The sequence below is a fragment of the Antennarius striatus genome, chromosome 13 (genome assembly GCF_040054535.1).
Source record: "Antennarius striatus isolate MH-2024 chromosome 13, ASM4005453v1, whole genome shotgun sequence".
Taxonomy (NCBI): Eukaryota; Metazoa; Chordata; class Actinopteri; order Lophiiformes; family Antennariidae; genus Antennarius; species Antennarius striatus.
In genome coordinates this window covers 7,478,194-7,496,467 of record NC_090788.1, presented here as the reverse complement: position 1 = coordinate 7,496,467, position 18,274 = coordinate 7,478,194, and the positions used below count along the sequence as shown (strand labels likewise).

The 18,274-nt window shown below is 39.2% G+C and overlaps 1 protein-coding gene across 1 annotated transcript; it reads right to left on the bottom strand.

Moving 5' to 3' along the window:
- Window positions 1–1,670: 1,670 nt before the first annotated feature.
- Window positions 1,671–7,120, bottom strand: LOC137606029 (protein phosphatase 1D-like). The gene is made up of 7 exons (XM_068331054.1): window positions 6,477–7,120; window positions 5,809–6,037; window positions 5,519–5,643; window positions 5,226–5,407; window positions 4,858–5,085; window positions 4,559–4,646; window positions 1,671–3,854 (listed from the first exon to the last, which is right to left on the bottom strand). Exons 1-6 carry the CDS (start codon window positions 6,991–6,993, stop codon window positions 4,563–4,565), a joined length of 1,365 nt encoding a protein of 454 aa, XP_068187155.1. The 5' UTR covers window positions 6,994–7,120; the 3' UTR covers window positions 1,671–3,854; window positions 4,559–4,562.
- Between the last annotated feature and the right edge of the window lie 11,154 nt (window positions 7,121–18,274).

Genomic DNA, 18,274 nt, shown 5'->3' with positions numbered 1-18,274 from the left:
TAAAGGCCTGTTGAAACACCCGATATTGTCACAAAGAGACAGGGGACCTGGACAGGAACAAGTTGAACGGGCTCCATCAAAGGTTGCGATGCTCACAGCTCTCACTCCTCCAGTGCATGTTAAGAACGAGAAGATGCAAGATGAACATCAGTCTAATTTGATATTCAAAATTTCATTGGACACTCTTTGGAGAGGTTGTAGCTGTAAGCTAATGCACATTTGTGACATGCATGTTACAGAGACAGAGTGGAAGTAGAACCCGCAGGATGCAAATTAGATCCAGCATTAAATCACTGGCAGATCTGCCATCTGCCTGTGGGTTGGGAGGTGGGGCCTCCATGGATCATACTTTTCAAGAGTTGCTTGATGGAAAATAAATCTGGAGGGTTTTAGGTCCGTATCATCATCTTCTGCCGTGTACCTCTGTAGCTACGTTTAGGTGTTCAGGGAACGTTAATATGAAGCAGATAGAAAATACGATCATTTACTTAAGTGCTAATGGTTTTACCAATTTGTCTGTGAAATCTTTTCCCACTTTGCTCATTGAATGTATAGTTTGGTGACTGGTGAGAAATAAAGGCCTTATGTTGTTGGTGATGTAAAAAGTATTAGCACTGCAAGCCAGTGCATTTCATCCCAAGTTCCTGCTAGGTTGCTATGATGAAGGTGATTTGTAGTAAAATACAAGAGGGAAAGGAGGGAGAGATGGCGGCCACTGACGCTTCACTGGCTGATATACAGTGACAGATTGTCTGCAGTAAGTGGGGAGTGTTGCATATAAGGCAGGTCAGCAGATGCTGGGCTGACAGTCAATAAAATATTGAAGTTAAGACATTGCTATCACCGATCTGATGTTTGTAACATCTAAGAAACTGAATAAAGACGATGTGTTTCCAAAGTACAGTAAATTGTAAGTCATATAGAAATCATGTCTCAAAATAAATTCTGGGTTTTTTTTTGACGCTATTTCATATCACATTTAAAAATCAGCCATCTCTATGCTGGTTAACATTCCGCATAACAGTTCAACATTCACTGAGCCGCTTACATTTATGAAACTTCAATTTGTTTAGGTTAATTTAAAAAACAGTTATTTCAAATGTGCAAGATTCAGAACATTTACAAAACTCAAGATCCATTTTCTCACTTGTTTGGGATATTTTAATGACATCAGCAGTTTTTTCAGGTAATTGTTAAATGTTAATTTAGCATTTCTCTGAGCAATTTTTTAATCTTTCCTCTATGTTAACTTACAAGTCTTGCTTTCCAGGGAACAACTGAAACAGAAGCTGAAAAAAAAAACCATCTGAACTCAGGGGTTCTGTTATTTTATTAAATACAAAACTAAAATGATTTGGGACTTGAATATAATTAGAATTTAGTCACCCTTTAGCATAAAAAATAAGAAATTTACAAGTTAACTCCACTTTATAACAAAATCATTTTCAACCAACTTTATTTAAAAAGCTGGGTTTACTGTGAGTATGTGAGTGAATTGGAAGACACTGCTCAAGATTTATGAAGTTGTAATCGCAACTGTTCAATGCCTGGACATTACTGCCATCTGCTGGGGGACTGCAGATGGCAGTAAAGTCGAGATGACGAGTTGTGACGTGAGCCAGTACCTCTACATTATCCTCAGGAATAATACAGCCAAAAATAGTTGGGTTTAGTCATCCATGTCACAATGGCATTTCCCTGCCTCAACAACACACGTCACAACAGACACGACCACTTCATTTGGAAAATGAGAACTTTATTACAACACACATTGTATATCCAGTCACTTTCAAAGCATGTCAGCTATACTGTATATTTAGTCAAGAAAATGGCTGCAGTGGATATAAAGCCAAGTATTGTAATTTTTAAAAACAAAACCACATGCCCATTGGCATCCATTACCTCTGGACATTTCACAACACACAGCAGTTATGAGCATGCCATAATCCTGAAAAATCCAAATACTTTGCATAATATTGTACAGCACAACTTATATTGCATATTCACGTACTGTACAAAATCCACTAACTCTTCTGTAATATAACTTAAAAAAATCACAAATCAGGTGTTGGAGCAGGTTTAGTATGCTGTAGTCTATATGGTAAAGTGACACCGAATGGTCAAGGCTGGGCCACAATCACACATACACCAAAATGTCCTAGATATTCTCATCTGCTGAAGTCCCAGACATGTAAACAAGTAGAAGAAGCACTGGTGACCTCTCAGTGTTAAGGCAAACATGACACTTACATAAGTAAAAAGAGGCCAAAAAAATTAGCTAGAATAAGTGAGCTGCCATAATAACACCAGTTGTAACTGAAATTTATCATATATAAAAAGAAACGGTAATTTACTAATTTAGACACTTGTACCATATGTTGTTTTATACGTGCAGACAAGAATGCACGTTCTGGAAGCAAACCACACACATTGGTATAAATATATCATATTAGAGGAAGACCTATCAAAATGATACTAGTTCCTGGAGGACACTACAACTGAGAAAAAAAAAATTAAAATGTAGATTCCAGACCATCATACAGTCAGTTTCAGGCATCGGCTTTTACATCATCGTACAGTACCGTCACCCCTAACAGCCTCCACGGCCTACAGTTCAAACCTATGCACTTGAAGGCCCAAAGTTTCAAAGTGACATGTAACATTGAGTTAATTCTCTAAATCATTCAAAGGGACTGACAGAAGGAATGAATTACTATGACTGCAAAGAAAAGGAATTTAGGTTAGATTCTTCCTTTGGGGGGAACCGATCCCCTTTAAAACTTCCTCTCAAACAATGTATGTGACACCAACTGGTCTAGTAGCACCTGCCATCAAGACAGTACATAAATAACAAGTGTTCAACACACGTAAAATAAATAATGCATAAAATCAAAGTCTGCATGATATCTGAAACCATAGCTCATGAAATTGTGTCCACTATTTTTTACCATTGTATGATTGCGAACCGCTTATTTCATCAATGAGGAATGATTCCGAACAGCCGGTTTGAGATATTAACCCCAGTCAGGGATTGACTCACTCAGGATGTCCAACAAATCGAAAGATTTAAAATACTGTTTTTTTGGTGATAGAAATAGGATTGCATGTGTCACACATTCCATCAGATTGCAGAGACATATCCTCTTTGAAATAAGTCTTTTGTATATACTTTTAATCCATAAGAAAATAGACTCTGCAGATCGATGGGAATCTAAAATTTTAAATCATGCTAAAATTTAAAGAGGGGCATGGAAGAGGGCAGGAAGAACCTTTTCTATAGCAACACATATACAATCTCAAATTTCTCAGATATTTACAAAAACAAAGACTCTATGTGAAACAAATACATCTATGAACACGCCTGTGCCACACCCAATACACAAATGATGCAGATGATCTCTCCAGCCACAGAGCAACAACGAAGAGATTCAGCACACGCACAAAGCGGGATTGTGATGCTGCGGTAGGATGCCATGTTCGTCTGAGGCGTGTCGTTCCCTCTTCTGAGCGTGAGTTTGAGTTTGCTCAGTGTGTTCATTGCTCTGGGCCGTCTCCTGAGGGTAACTTTTGTCGGACGACTGACAAAGCTGACAGCGAGGACCTTTGAGTTCAGGGTGCGTGTTTGGGAAATGGCGAGACCTTTTCAGAGGAGGGGCAGAAGCAGTGCAGTCCATTTGGGTTGTAGAGTCTTGCTTTTCCAAAATGGTCACAGGACCATCTGAGGGGTGCAGCGTGGTAACGTCTGGTAAGAGCTGTGCAGTGGCGCAGAAAGCTGCCTCACACAGCCTGAATGTCTGTTCCAGAGGCGTGGAACTTTCTCTGAACGGCCAGGGAGCTTTCAGCGCTCCACTCCACTGGAAAACAAGTACAATTTAATTGATTTTTTAATCATTTTATTCATGCACTAGTTCAAATAAAACACATTCATTTTTAAGAAGAAATAAACTGTAAAAAGAAAAAAAAATTCAACGGAAATTGTCATTTGTCAACGTAACACTGAAGATGAGACAAAGATGATTGATAATGATAAATATGATACAGTGGATTGGAAAAAATGTGCGAAGTAAATACAGTTATGTGTTTCAAACAGAAAATGCTGAGGCTGAAGGGTGATTGGCAAAGTATTTGTACTGTAAATCTCTTGATTAGGTATCTACGCACTTATTTTCTACATAAATGTCAATTAAAATGTATTTTTGAAGCAAAATACAAAAAATTCCCCAAAAACCTTGGAAAGAGAATCACTGTCCTGTAAAAGCTACAGAAAGCACTACTAAAACTTAGAAAACGCAGAATCTTGCCTTTAAATAGTGCTTCAGTCAAATAAAGAGTGAAGTTAGAGAAATGGCTCAAAATTGGGTAGAAAAGCTTTGACATGTCTAAATCAAAACCACTGAAGAAATACAATAAACCATAGATAACGACATATCTTCTATAGCAGCGAAGCATCAATACCAATGTAGCTAACACTTGTCTGAGCAAGGACTAACTTGCACTTTCCTTACATGCTATATCACTAATAGGTATTGCTGACAAATTTTTATATCTGAGCATTCACCTCACTACCACTCCAGGCACGGCCATCCCTCATGATCTTCTCCATATATCTCATCTTCTTCATAAAACATGTCATCCCCATGCTCCGCCTGTTGGCCCCGAAAACAAGAAGGGATGCATTGAACATGACCGCGTTAACAAGCAATGCCGACTAGAAACCTTTAAAACCTACTGGTAATAGGAATGGATTGGGATGAAGAAAAGGACAACAAAGTGAATAGCAAACAACAAACAAATACATAAAAATATTCAGCAGTGACCCACTCTTCCATTATTCCTAATGAAACAAAGCTATGGTACCTTTGGGACTTCACACGTGTTGTAAGTTGTGCCTGGGTATGGAACGTGGTCAATTCCTGTTGCCATGTCAACAACGATCTCATCTCGATGCATAGGGATGGGTGGGCCTTCGCGTTCTTGTAGGGCCAGGACAATCACTGTTGTGTTGTCGGCACGGAGCATGCGTTCCTTCCAAAATAGCAGGGCTGTACATCCCAGACGGCGGGCACAGGACATCCCCTTTGGGCCCTTGAATTTCAGTTAAGTCATGTTGAAATTAGACTACATAAGAAACAGTGACCAAGGGTCCAACATCTTCAAACAGTCAAAAATGAAACTACTCCCAGTTTAAAAAATGAAAGAAACCGTGATTATGCATAATTACTTACCACCATTTTGTCATGGCTACAACACATATTAACCGCAGTCTTGGGCGGCATCATATTCCACAGTCCATCACTGCCGAGGATGATGTAGCGATGGCGTTTGGGGTCCAGGGTCATCACAGTGGTGTCAGGCTCTGGAGAGACTACAAACTCCCCGCTGTAGAAATCATAGCTCCACAGATCACCTTTCAACACATAAGAAAACACTGTCTTATGCAGGAATAACTGCAGCAAGACGGTATTCACAAATACAAGTTTATGAAGACAAATCTAGGCAGACAGTATGTCACTCGTACCAAGGGACCGGGCCACAGCTAAGAAGGGGATCTGGTCTATGACTGTACTCCTTCTAACAGGGCCATTGTGGGTCAGTCTTGGTCTCTTCCATACAACACGGTTCACCCCAGATTTTTTCATTACACTAATAATAAAAAGAACAACAAATGTGACACAGCGTTTAACAAAAAACAGACATAAGAAGACATTTGCCCTATTTGTGGTATTCAATTTGTTGATGCTCTAATATTTACCCACAAACGCATCTCCACAGGAAATATCCTGTATGAGGTGATGTTCACTAACTCACCTGCCACCCAGTCGTTCAATCCTCTCCTTTTCTTTAGGAAGTTCAGGTTTATGGTCTTGAGTTAGCTCAAGAGCCTGAAGTGTGATATCAGAGTCATTTTCTTTGACTCCAACCACAACTGCCGAATCTCCAACGTGGGCAACGTACATGTGAACTCCTCGGATCACAATCACACTGGCTGTGGTGCCCGATGTGCTGGGGAGGCCAGTGATAGTCTTTGGCCACTCAGCTATAAGAGAATGAGACAGAATATTAAGTCAACTGATTCATTTGATCTGATCCATTGTGGTCAAAGTTAAACAGTTGTAAAAGACTTGCAGATGTAAATATATTTCACAGCAGCAACACACCTGACTGAGGAGACTGTGCATATTGACTTCAAATCTGTCAACTAGTCAATTGAACTTGCTCGAAGTAATACGAATGCGTTTCTCCTTTAAACCACTCACCATCTTATAACTAATCTGATCTAACTAGTCTTATAACTAGTCTGATCGCTTACCGTCATGCCAGCAGCGGAGGATGCTGTCTCAGCTTTAAATCAGTAATCAATTATGACCAATGCGCCGTAAAACAAACAACAACAACAACAACAACAACAACAAAACAAAACACAGGCAGTAGTAGAAATACGGGAATGAACGACAAGCTTAAGTGAAGTTACTCACGTAGCTCTTTCCACATAGCATGGTGACAGGCGATGAACCCTTTCCGAAGAGCAACACACACCTCACTGTGATCCTTTGACCAAAACCCTCGCTGCCTCTTCAACAAATCCCACAGATTCTCCCTCGCGAAATGTGCAGCTTCTCGGCCTCCGTGACCATCAAACACAGCGAAAAACGCCACGGACTTCCTCGTGTTGACTTCATGCTCCGTGACTTTTTCTCGTGATGCCGGTTCACTGTGTTTGTCACCGTCCTCACTCGATAGACTCTCAACCCACATTTCAGTCACTGGCCCAGATTCGGTAGTCACTATACGGTCTTGTGTCTCGCTTTCCGATTGTTTGGTGGGTTCGTTCTCCGCGTCTCCCTGTCCTCCATGTCTCTGCGACTTTGGATAATCTTCGACTGGCGACGACGTCGGCTCATACTCGATTCTTATCTCGACAACATCCTCCATGTATTTCCTCCCTCCTTGTTCGGAAAATGCACTCATACGAAACACTATTGCCTCGTCCATGATTGCGACCGAACTAAAGATGATTACTTAAGCTATATGAGGGCACATGTAGCCGCTAACTGTAGCTTGCAGGCTAAAATTTTGAACCAATTTTTGCCGCGATTGTATGGCCGAAGGCTTCCTTCCTTTTTGTTTATCTTCTCCAAGACGTTCCGCTCTACGTGATGACGTTTGTGTTTTTCCACCTATCGGCTTTGCAAACACGCATGGCACGCATAACTAATGTTGCATTTAAAGACTCTAAAGAAATCGGAAATTAAGTAATCGTAACGGCGTCACAAAAATTGCAAGTTAGAGTGTTGTGACCATTTTCACTGCATATTTGACGATATCAGAAATATTGCTTCAGCAGCTATGTACAGACAGGCCTGTACTCCTGTCTACTCTCCTCAGTCCTCTCAGTGTCCCATTTCTTCTTAGCTAACCACTTTCTCTGTATACACTCCTGTACCTCCTCATTCCACCACCAAGTCTCCTTCTCTACTTTCCTTCCAGATCACATTAGCTGTAGTTGTCCAGTCGCCTGGAAGCACCTCCTGACCACCTGTCTTATCTGCTTCCTTAAAGTCATGCAACACTCTTCCTTTTTAAGCTTCCACCATTCTGTCCTCTGATCTGCCTTTGCCCTCTTCATCTTCCTCACCACCAGAGTCACCCTACACACCACCATCCTATGCTGTTTGGCTACACTCTCACCTACCACTACTTTGCAGTCACTGATCTCCTTCAGGTTACACCGTCTACACAAGATGTAGTCCACCTGTGTGCTCCTACCACCACTCTTATATGTCACCCTATGCTCCTGCCTCTTCTGGAAGAAAGTATTCACTATAGCCATTTCCATTTCCAGGAGAGGAATGTTCCTCTGCATTCCTCTCCTGGATACCAAACCTGCCTATCATCTCCTCATCACCTGTTTCCTGCACCAACATGTCAATTGAAGTCTGCACCAATGACAACTCTCTCACTTCTAGGTATGCTCTGCATCACTTCATCAAAGTCCAACCACAATTTCTCCTTCTCCTTGAGTTCACATCCTACCTGTGGAGCATACCCACTGACAACAGTGACCATCACACCTTCGACTTCTAGCTTTAGACTCGTCACTCTATCCAACACTCTTTTTACCTCCAGGACATTCCTAACAAACTCCTCCTTCAAGATAACTCCTACTCCATCTACACCATGATAGAACAACTTGAACCCTGCTCCTAAACTTGTAACCTTGCTACCTTTCCACCTGGTCTCCTGGACACACATTATGTCTACTTTCCTTCTCTGCATCATGTCTACCAATTCTCTACCTTTTCCAGTCATAGTTCCATCATTCAGCACCCCTACTCTCAGTCCTGGCGTTCCGCTTCTCTCTCTTCTCACACTTTTCTACTCTCCGTCTCTGACTAACAGTAGTCCAATTCCACCGGCACCCTGTGGGTGAACAGCACCGATGGTGGTCGTTGTTAACCCGGGCCTCGACCGCTCTGGTATGGAAATCATAGATTTGAGAAGCATGTTTGATTTGGTAAAAGTTTTATTTCGGATGCCCTTCCTGACTCTACCCTCTGTATTTATCCGGGCTTGGGGACAGCACAATAACACACTGGCTTGTGCCCCCTTGCGGCCACATGAATAATAATAATATTAAAATATAAATAACAATAACCATATTAATAATAATAATAATGTTATTATTATTATTATTATTATTATTATTATTATTATTATTATTATTATTATTATTATTATTATTATTATTATTATTATTATTATTATGTACATGTGGCGTGATGAGCTCCATCTAGTAGTGCTACTGTAATGCCAGGTGGAGGCAGTGTTAATCCAATCAAACAACCTTTATGCCCAAACTTTATCCCCATTTGTCAGGGATGTTCAACAAACAAAAATTAAGAGGATTTATTATGTGAACAGTTCTAAAAGGGGGCTTTGCATATTACACATGATTTAGTTTCATTATGCCATGGTTATTATTTAGAAACAAGAATTACATTCAAATTATTTTGCTTCCAGATTGTAGTCCCAGCTGTGGTGTTGTTTGTTCGTACAATGCATGAGCATGCATTCATGTCCTTGCAGAGTGTGGAGAGGCAAACAGCATCTGTGAAACGCTTTGCGTACAATCCTATTTAAACTAAGGTAACGCTGCTTTTGTTATATCTTCCTATCATTTATAATGTCTTTTTGAGATCTTTGTTTTGCTTCATGGTGCCATCACAGGGCAATAATGTATTTTTACTAGATAAACTGTCTCACAAGATAATATGCTCATATGCATCTTTCCAAAGACGACCAAAAAAAATAAAAAAATAAAATAAAAAGTTAGTTTTCATACACTGTGATAAATGTTTGTCTGTGTATTTGAGAAAGAGCGTTATGCATTAAATGAAAGAGAGGATTCACATGTTTAAGAGTAGAAGTGGGACTTTAGTTCATTATGCTTTCTCAGTTTCAGAGTCCATTTCATCCTTTAATACCCAAAGCCTTGACTTATTTTTTTTTTCATTCTCATTTCTTTCTCTCTTTTTCCCTGTCTGTCTTTACTTTGTAATATCCATTAATAGTCCAGCCCTCAGAGAGGTCCTGTCTGCAGACAAGCCACTATTACAGATGAAGAGGCAAAGTGATTTCCATGTAAATGGTATCGGAATGTCATTTTCAAGTGGTGCTGCTGAGAAAATGAATTCCTGAAGACGAGAGACATTACCAAGGGGCAGTGACACCTGGATTGCATTCTCATAGATTCCCCATGCAGTTCTTGTATAATGGTCCATCCATAAAAACAGCTTTGTTTGACTCCCTGACTGTCGAAATGCTGAAGTGTCAGTCAGACCGACTAAAGAAAAGAGGAAAAGGGTCTGAAATATTATCATATAAATGTAGGATATTATGGCCGCTAGTAATTTTTTTCTGTTTTTAAGATACCCAGTGTGTGTGTGTATGTGTGTGTGTGTGTGTGTGTGTGTGTGTGTGTTTGGTGTTACGGTATTTGATTTGTTTAAACATAATTTATGATGCCATTAAAAACAAGTGTCAGAGAGAAGGGGGGCAAGAGAGGTGGAGGGGCACAATTGTATGGATGGGATTACTTTCTTCATCATATGCTAAGCTACAAGGTAAATAAACTGCAGTTGGACCTCAGTGGACCTCAGGACTGACCATTAGTCATTGTGACAGGTTTATTATGGCGCTAAAGAAACAAATATTTAGATCAATAATTGAATAGAGCAAAAAGAGGCTATGAACAAGGGTCATTAGGTTTTTTAGACCTCAATCCAAATCAATTTCCTCTTTGGTTTTAGTCACTGAAGAAGACATGAGGAATTCTCCTAAACATGCAAGGAAGTTAGTGTAGAATAAAGGCTAATCATGTCACTGCTTTGGCGTGAATGTCCTTAAATAGCTCTTTTGTGAAGACTCTAAAATATTTCAACATAATGAGGTGGAAACAGCCCTTTCTTTTATAATAGCTTGAATAAATACATGATATAATTTCAACACTGAATTATATTAGTACAATCCTTGTCCTCATCCAGACTTAATCAGTACAGCTATCATTTCATGAGATACTGTATGTGTCTGTAACAAGTTGTTGCAATAAGCATGACAATCAATTCCTTTAATTACATTATGGAAGTGAGCTATAGCAAACAATGATCAGAAAGGGTAAATGGGTTAATTAAGAGTCATTCTGCATCCTGTAAGTAGCAAAAAGGATTTTTAAAAATTATTAATAGCCATGCACTCTATGCATCTCACTTTAGGTTTAAACCACAATGACTTGGCTACTTGGTTCCGACCATTTAAGCAGCGCTCTTGTGAGAGAAGACCATGTGTCCTCTTGAAGTGATTATCTTTCCAATGTCACGCTCTCAAATCTGCTCCTGCCAGCATGGTAGATAAAAAAATATTGACTTGAGGTTGACTCAAAACTGCACTGCTGACTGAGATGAATGATCCTGATAAGACTACAGTTGATAAGAGTGTAGTTGAAAAGAAAATTGCCTTGGGTCACATGCCCCAATCCCCCACAAATGCAGCATCAGACTATTTCCCCATCTTCTCTGAGAAATATAGCCTACAGACATCTTGAAGGACATGGAGCTAAATATCTATCTTTAATAAAATTCTCTGAAAATAAACTTCTGTTGCTAAATAAAACTGAAGAAAAAATACAATCTTACTTAGAATACCTTCATGTTTGCCTTATTTGTCTAATCATCACAGCTCATCACTTTGCTCTATGGTAGATTGAACTGAAAAAATGGATGGATGGATGAGTAATGCTGCTGATTCCAAACACTTTTGGTCCACGAATCATTACCAGAGATGGACAGAGTACTTGACCCCAGTACTTGAGTAAGAGTACAAATACTCAAAATTTACTCCGCTACAAGTAAGAGAAGCCCAGTCAATACATTACTCGAGTAAGAGTAAAAAAGTACTTGCTTTTAAATGTACTTAAGTATTCAAGAGTAAATGCTTTTAAATGTACTTAAAGTAAGAGTAAGAGTAAATTTTTTTTTAATCTTTGATGAGAATGGACCTGACTGAATTACTGTCATTTTACAATTTTATATATAGTACCTTGTATCTCTCGTTTCAGAAAAAAACTCTTTGAAACCACCTGCACTGATGTGCTTGCCTGTAGAACCATTGTTATACTGTACCAAGCCTTCCCCAACATCTATAAAAATGGAAATACAATTAATGGAATCATCAAAGAGGACAATTATGTCATTTTCACATTTTATTAAACAATTCCCCCCTTCCATACACACACAAGACCAAATGGAGCCATAGAGGCCCAACCAACTCGTTTAACTGGGGACCAACTGGAACCCCTAAAGGACACACTGGTGGACTACTGGTTGAGAACCACTGCTTTACAACAAACTAAATCTCTGCTTTCAACAACTCAATGTTTACAGGAAGGACATATCCCAGTACCACAATATTTGTCTCCCCCAGACTGTCTGTCTCCCCCCACCTGTCTGTCTGTCTGTCTGTCTGTCTGTCTGTCTGTCTCCCCCCCAAGTCTGTGTGTCTCTGTGGCCCTGTGTCCGCCAGTCTCTGTCAGTCTGTAGTACTGTAAAATTAATTGACAAGAGGTCTCTAGGTGTGACTTTTGTCAGTTTTTCTTCAGCAAACACAATAAGCATTTTAAAATGTACTTTTTATTTTCTGAGTCCGCGTTGTCCTTTTTCACTTCAACAAACTTGAACATATCTTTAAGATGAGGCCATGGATTTTCTTCCTCCACCTCATAAAACTCCGGCTCATCATGTTCATCAGATTCAACGGAGGCTTCTTCGGCAGTCGCCATTGCCACCGCGGTCTTTTTTGAGATGATTGGGTAGGGGACGTATTCCGCTTTTACGTAAATCCCAGTTGAGAACGTGTGCTGTGATAGGTTTCCTTCTTTGACGAACACTGCATGTGGCCAATTGCATTGGGGGGGGGGGGGGGCAAAAAAACAACAGGCAAACCTAAAAGTAATGAGTATTCATGAGCCTTCTCAGAAATTAACTCGAGTAAGAGTAAAAATCCTTATCTTGGAAATGTATTTGAGTAAGAGTAATAAGTATGAAAGAATTCTAGTATTTGAGTAAAGTAAAAATCCTCAGAATCTGTACTTAAGTACAGTACTTAAGTAAATTTACTCCGTTACTGTCCACCCCTGATCATTACACAGAGGAAGATGCTCCCATCTGTCATTATGGATGTTAGTTTTAATGAGAGAAAAATGGTAATTATTGCAAAAAATAAAAATGATTGCAAATTTTAACAACATATTTGGTTCTTTTCAACTTCATATGCATGCTAATGTTACAGCTGCCCCTCTGTATGAACCAAACTCAGTAGGAAAACGCAGGTAGTGAACATACAGCAAGACAATTTCAATTTCCCTCCATGGAGGAGATGGAGGCAGGCTGATGTTAGTGCAGGTGAACAGAAACCTTGTGGGATGGTTTTCTGCCGATTGAGAACCACAATGTAGGTGTGTGTCCCCATAGTGAAGCAACTCTCACTGTGAGCCTCTTCCATTTGCTGTAAGAAGCTTGAGGTATGATGCCTCATTGGGAATAGCATTTCACACAGGCAGCATACTGTATGCATGCATGCTGAGCTCCAAATTGTGTCAAACCATGGGTAACAACAGCTGAATGTGCAGTACAGCCGGTCAATAGAATAGTAAATACCTGAGAGCTGTTGATGCTGGAAGAAATGTTGATCAATGTTCACTCTTGAAATGTAGCACTTTATTCCGAATTTATTGCACACTAATTCAGAGGTTTAGTAGTTTATTTAGTAAAGACATTCAGAGTAATTTTCATCATATTTCATATGAGCTCAATATAAAATAAAAGTGTCTTTTTCTATTAAAAAATAAATGAAAATGAGAGGTGTGCTGTTTATTTTCTACATGTCACCATGTCTTTGAGTGTCTGAGGTATCAAGCTTGATCCATAAGTATGAATTGTGTATGTGCAGCCTTAGGACCCTGAGGATATTGGACCTTGGGTGCTGCAGAGGTAGGTTTTTTGATTTGTATGCACCCCATCTGATAGCAGCTCCTGAATCACAGATGGATTATTTAGGCTTTTCTTCACCATAGGCTCTGTCTTTTGATTTTCTTTCTCAGTTTTTACTATTCAACGTTGTGTCTTGTGTTTGCCCTTGCCTTCATTGTCTGGTGCTCGGATGCCTCAAAAGCACACACTGACAGAGATTTGGCTTCACTGAAGAAAATGGAACAATGATGCTGGAGGAATAACCTGTAGGGGTAAGTTGTAAAGTTGTACTTATATTTGTACTAGAGAGGCTTTGCTGGTATCTATTGTAATTTTAGGATCATGAGTGCACAGGTTTTTTTCTTCGAAGGAAATCTAATGCTTTCTTTGCTCAATGATTCACATAAGCAGATGTTTTCCACATGTTGCAGTGCTGAAAGTTATTTGAGGCACATTCAGATTTGTAGAAAATCTCATTTGTATTCTGATGAGTGCATGTCGCCAAACAAGCAATGATTGCAGAGCCCAACTGCAGAGTCTAATTCTAGCATTTTTCTCTTTCCACGCATTTAGTTTGACAGCTGGCATGTGAGGAATGAAGTCTATTTCTTGAAATTATCAGACAAATTTGACCATAATGTATGAAAATTATTATCTTGACAGCTTTGTTCTGAATGTCGAAGAACTCCGGTAACTATGCTCAGTTATGTATTATTTAAACACAGGAAAAACCCCTTATAGTTTTAAGATCTAGCACAAACTTTATCTCTATTTATGGTTTGTGTGCGAACTTTGCATGTTCTCCCTGTGTCGACATGGGTTCCCTCCAGGTTCTCCGGCTTCCTCCCACCTCCTAAAAACATGCACTTCAGGGTAATTGGTCGTTCCAAATTGCTGCGTAGTGTGTGTGTGTGTGTGTGTGTGTGTGTGTGTGTGTGTGTGTGAGTGTGACTGTGCATGGTTGTGTGTCTCTGTGTGGCTCTGCGCTGCACTGGCGTTGTGCCCGGAGTTTCCCCCACCTCACACCCTAAAGCAGCTGAGATAGGCTCCAGCTCCCCGTGACCTGCTACAGCGGGTAAAGCGGTGATTAGAAGATGGATGGATAGATTTAGTTTTCTGGTCTCTGCTTCTTGTCAATTACCAGAATTATATTTAAACTAACCCACACAAACATTTTTAAGGATTGGTTAATTGATTAGATTTAGTTTGTTTGGCTGTGCTATTCACAAACCCTTCATTTTCAAATATAAAGTTACTCTCTGCAGAATTTATCATTCTACATGTGAAAGAGAGCATTGACTGAAAAATCTCGCCTCAAATTGAGTGGACTCAGTGGATTCAATTCCCATTAAATCCCTTAATCTGAATGCCCTTCAGTGGGCCTTAGGTGTTTACCAAGGAGAGATGAAACAATGGTTTGGTGCAGTATTTACTCAGCTATGTAGTCATTAATATTTTGTCCATTCCATTCCTTATCAAATATTTGTACTACTATTAATATTGCACAGCAAACACATATTTTCATTGCAGAAGGGAGTTAATCCAACTGCATGTTTAGTCATCCATGGTGTTGAGTTGATACTTATATCAGTTATTTATCCTCTGGGGTCAAGGGTCACCGCCTCTTGTGGAAAGACCAACTTGATCATCTGATGCTCCCCAGGCTTGATTTTCTCCTCCACAACACCTATTTAACTGACTATGACTTGTTACTATCAGCCGTGACAGAGTTTCAGACGTTTCCTTTCATACTTTTATATACTTTGTCTTGCTCCGATAACTCCCACAATGCATCATTGTGGCAGTGATAGAAGTCCATATTTGCCTCCACATCCATTTCCCCAAAAGACAGGGCTATACGTATGAGATGAGTGTCAGCTGTTGATAAGAACTCTTTACTTTTACAAGAGGAGACAGTGCACCATGTGTAAGATGATGTATGACTTCAGTTGATTGACAGTAATATGCGTGGGCTGTTTGTGAGGTGTGTGTACGTCAGATTTCTTAATCTTTCTTGAAAGCGTAAGCTTCTTCCTCCACAAAGCTCCTGCTGTTGCCTTGATTTAGACTCTATTTCTTTTGAGGTTCAGTGAATCATACTTCCTGGTTGAGTCCTGCTGATCCTGCACAGTTTCTGATTAACCATTTTTGTCTGCATATAGATTTATAGATTTATATAAATTTAGCCTTAAATAAGAGGATGTATAAATATAGCCAATACAATATATCTTATGGTTTAAAACTAATATCAGTACAAGTGAGCCAAATTAAATTGTTCAATTACATTTAAATATATTCATTGCATGACATACCTGGTAAAACATTTTGTATTGCATGCATCTGTCTCTGTGAGTACAGGGGATTGAACCTAGGATGGGAGAAAAGATGGGGAGGGGGATGCTGAAAGCTGATTCTGTTCATGCTCCAGCGCTTTCTGCAGTATGTGATCTGTCTGCTGTGGTATGGAGGAGCTCCTGTTCAGTCTTATTGACAATATGTTAGATGGTAAGCTGTGATTATTCCCCATTGGACAGACAACGGAAAGGGAAATCAGTGGTCCTGTCTCCTCTGATCTGCAGACCTGTTAGCCTGTGCTACTCCACTAATAGATATTTATCGTCATTTCGTTCAGTACAGACTGGTTTGCAGGTGTGTATGTTTGTCTGGTTTCATTGCAGACAAACATACACATGTGCTTAAAAGTGTATGTTATTTCACTTTTAAGCACAGAAGACAGTGTAAGGAAAGCAGGAGGACTCACCCTCTAAAGGGTCCCTTCTCCCTACAAGTTTCCATTAATAATATGTAACTCTTGTACTTTGATTCAATCACCAAAAAAACATGAACCCAGAACTTTGACTTGTTCTGTTCCTATCCCAGATGTCCAGGTGATTAATCTAATGAAAGTTCATGCAAATCTGTACTGAGCTACATGTTCAGTGTTCCACCAATGCTAAGGGAAGAATAAAAAAGGATCGGTCCAACTCTGTTCTCTCAATGGTTCCTTCTATTGAACATTATACACTCTTCCACCCAGTTTCCACATAATACCTCAAACAGTTTAATGTCAACTAAAAAAGTCAGACCAAAAATTAGAATTCTGCACTGTCCGAAAGGAGAAAAATCCTATGCTACATGCCCAAACCCTATTACTGAGTTTCATAAAAATCCATATGGTAGTTTAAGCCGAATAAATAACAAATGATGAAATGTTAAATAAAGGGAAATAAAAACCTGGGCCCTACTAAAAGTAACTTTTGTTTAAGCTTGGTAACAGGGAACGAACAGACAAACAAATGTTAATCTATGAATTTGATTTTTATTTTTTCACTCTCTTCTTTGGTCTTTTAATATCAGGTTTTAGAACTCTTGGAGTTATTGCAGTATTACTTTCACATTAGGTGCTATTTCTGTTTTTTTTGTTTTCATTCAGGGCTATTTTTCTAAATGACATCTTGTATTTATTGTTTTTCCATTCTACACCAACTTTACCATTCCCCTTTTGTGTGAAAACAAGGAAAAGCAAGAATAGAATGATAGGAGAATGACAAAACGTAACCTAGCCCGCTCATTGTAATAGTAATAGATCCATGTTTAGATGCTTGCATCAGCAGTTTTCAAAATGAGTGTCTTTTCATTCTGAATAATATATTACAGTGTGACATTATTTGTTCTAGGTTTTGAAACATCAGCATTTTTATTACAGTAGAGCAAACACTCAAAAACCTTAATGTTGTTTTACCTCACAGCCGTATAGTTTTTATTACATCTGTATTAATTTGCAAAGTATAATTACAACACATTGTAATGAAACCGATGTAGAATAAGAATAACAGACTATGATATGAACAAATTGGATTCGATTTGGCAGGAGTTGCAAGGCTAGCTAGTAAAATGTCAGAGGAAGAAGAGAAGATGTCACTATTGCACTATTCAACAATGTTATCGTGCATTATACACTTTTTTATATCACACAGGAGACTGAGTTCGGCTCAGAGGTGCTTTGTGTTGTAGTAATGTCAGTATGCTAACATGCTCCCGATGTCAATGGTAATATAAAAACATTTAACACCAGCAATGTTCACCATGTTCATATTCCTAGTTTCATGAGCTAATATAGTAGTAATCGGTTTTAAACACTGAATTAAAGCACAACTGATTTTTGCAGTGATAAAGGATATACCGTTTGGTCTTTAGTAAAGTTACAGTTGCAACCCCATCCTAGCACTGTGAAAAATGTAATGGGATGACTATTCATCCTGTGAGAAGCACAAATATCTGCATCAAATTTTGTGGCTCTCCATCTGGGAATTAATTTGTGTTCAGCCTCCCGAACAAAATCCAGAAACTGGCAGATTGAGACCCGACTGATTAGATCTGTTAGATCATTTATCACTGTTAGAATCTGTAAATTAATTTTGTTTATTTCTTTTTGCTATCTCATCTGTCATGTTATCAACCAGAGGTACACAAATATTGCATGTTTGCATATGTTTAATGCTTTTAAAATTTGATTTAAAGGACGGCAAGAGATAAGTCTGGTCACAGAGCAATACCTGAAGCTGGGTTTGTGCAAAACAGGTGAACTAATCTTAAATTGACTTGTAATTACTGTAAGCCCACTGCTCAGTGTTTGTGCTGTGAAATGTTGACAATATCGTGTCAAGCATAAACTTTTTTTTAAATTAGTTTGAGTGATTTTTCTGGATGCTTGTGGTGTGGATTTTCGATGCACCACTTGACTCTTTCCT